The 2,119-nt window shown below is 40.3% G+C and overlaps 1 protein-coding gene across 1 annotated transcript; it reads left to right on the top strand.

Moving 5' to 3' along the window:
- Positions 1-426: 426 nt before the first annotated feature.
- LOC142490808 (odorant receptor 131-2-like) lies at positions 427-1,394 on the top strand. The gene has a single exon (XM_075593232.1). The coding sequence runs from the start codon at positions 465-467 to the stop codon at positions 1,392-1,394; it is 930 nt and encodes a 309-aa protein (XP_075449347.1). The 5' UTR covers positions 427-464.
- Positions 1,395-2,119: the final 725 nt, after the last annotated feature.

Genomic DNA, 2,119 nt, shown 5'->3' with positions numbered 1-2,119 from the left:
GCATGTATCTGGGCTACTGAGAGGTATTGTTGGTGTAAAGTTAAGGATGCATCAACTTCCACTCAGGGGAATTTTGATGCACCATTCATGTTGTTAACTTCTTACCATATTGAATATGGAGTAAACATCTCCTGTCCAGCTCTTCTCATTATCCAAAAAGCGTAAAATGGCAAGAAAAGGACATTTTATTGCCCTTTATAATGTGACTGTCTGTACAAATCAGATTAGTCCTTTTCATTGAAGACTATTTTCAGCTGTCTTTGCTTTTTAATTATTTACTGCAAGTACAGTATGGATTTTGTTTTTAAAATGAAAAACCGAGCAATAACAAAATAAGATGTTGCAACACGTTCACGCTTTTGGAATAGATTTCGGGTTCTACGCTGATCATAATCTTATTTTTGTTTGTTTTTTTGTTATAAGTTTGAAAACCTCAAGAAAACTCAGCCGCAGTCATTCAGCAAATGGCGAACTCTACGGCTCTGCACAGCAATATCACCCAAGTGTCCGTCGATAGCAACAAGAACATTGAGAGTCTGAGGATGGCTTATCTAATCTTGTTGGTCCTCTGCTTCTGCATCTTCTTGTACTTCCTTACAATTATACTCTGTGTCTACTTTACCACAGCTCATATTCGAGAGAACACTCGCTATGTCCTTTTTGTCTATATGCTCATTAATGACACACTGTATCTCGTCCTGGGGTTTTTTCTGGTGGTGTTTAACATATACGTGATAAACCTCCCTGTGCCATTATGCATTGTCTTAGTGATTCTATCCTTAACTTCCTTTATGGCCACCCCCTATTACCTGGCAGTCATGTCTCTTGAACGCTATGTAGCCATTTGCTACCCGCTAAGACATGCACAGCTTTGCACCACACAGAGATCTCATGCTGCCATTGCAATCATATGGGCCGTGGGATTCAGCCCTTGTGTTGCTGATTTCATTGCCCTGAGCTCCTCAGTTGAGACAAAGTATTTCTCTCTCAGTGGGATTTGTGGCCGGCCAATGTTGATAAAGACCCCAATGCAAAACAACATGAGATACATCACCATCATCTTCAGCTTTACCATGGTGGGACTGATAATCGTGTACACGTACATCAGGATCATGCTGATTGCACGGAAGCTTAGTTCAAACAAATCATCTGCTTTTAAGGCTGGGAAAACAGTCATACTCCACGCTTTCCAGCTCCTGTTATGCATGTCCGCTTTCACATCTCATTTTACGGAGACATACCTCAAAGATTATTTTGCTTTTTTTCCTATAACCAACTTTCTCCTATTGATGTGCCTGCCTCGGTTTCTCAGTCCTTTCATTTATGGGATTAGGGACGAAGTGTTGCGCAAATATATAATAAAGTGGCACTCTTTTGCAATCACTTTAGGATAGAACCACCAGAGACCTTACAGTATACAAGTCAAGAGTATGTGACACACTTAACTTTTAGTACACATGCTTCAATAGACATGAAGAAGAAACCTGTGAGATTTTGAAAACCCTGCATAGAATACACATATAAAAAAAATCTCTTGCTGATTGTCAAGTACGACACACCTATGAGCACGTGATGTTGACTATCGCAAAAGTCCCTCAAATGAACAATATCTCAGCTAAATTCGTCCCAATATACCATCTGTCACAAACAGCACACAAGTGAGCACGTGACTTATATATGCAACCAGGGTTAATACACACGTCTATCCACTGCCACCAACCGAGAATTTATGTAAAGTATGTAATTAATATATCTGCCAGGGTCTCAGGTCCCTGAATATTATAGAAAAAACTATGCAGTTAACACAAAACAATCTGTTGTAGCAAAATGTGTCTAAAAATGTAAATACTCTCTCCAGAGCATGCATCAGTTAATTGAGCCCCAAAGCATTACTTATTAAAGAATTGTTTAATATATGTAGCATAGGCTCCGGCCGCTAGTTATTTTCCTGGGCCCTACCAGTGTAAGTCCTGTTAGGTGCAGGGACTGAATGGGTTTATTCCTTCAGAAAGGCCTTGTGTGCTTTTGCAGTCTTAGATACATTTGATGTAACTAAGGCCGGTCCTAGCAACAGCCAGAGAGTGTCAGCCTGAGGGGTGGGTACCATTTGGGTCACATA

Source organism: Ascaphus truei, chromosome 3 (assembly GCF_040206685.1).
Source record: "Ascaphus truei isolate aAscTru1 chromosome 3, aAscTru1.hap1, whole genome shotgun sequence".
Classification (NCBI taxonomy): Eukaryota; Metazoa; Chordata; class Amphibia; order Anura; family Ascaphidae; genus Ascaphus; species Ascaphus truei.
Note: the sequence above shows the minus strand (reverse complement) of the source record. Positions and strands in the feature narration are given on the sequence as shown.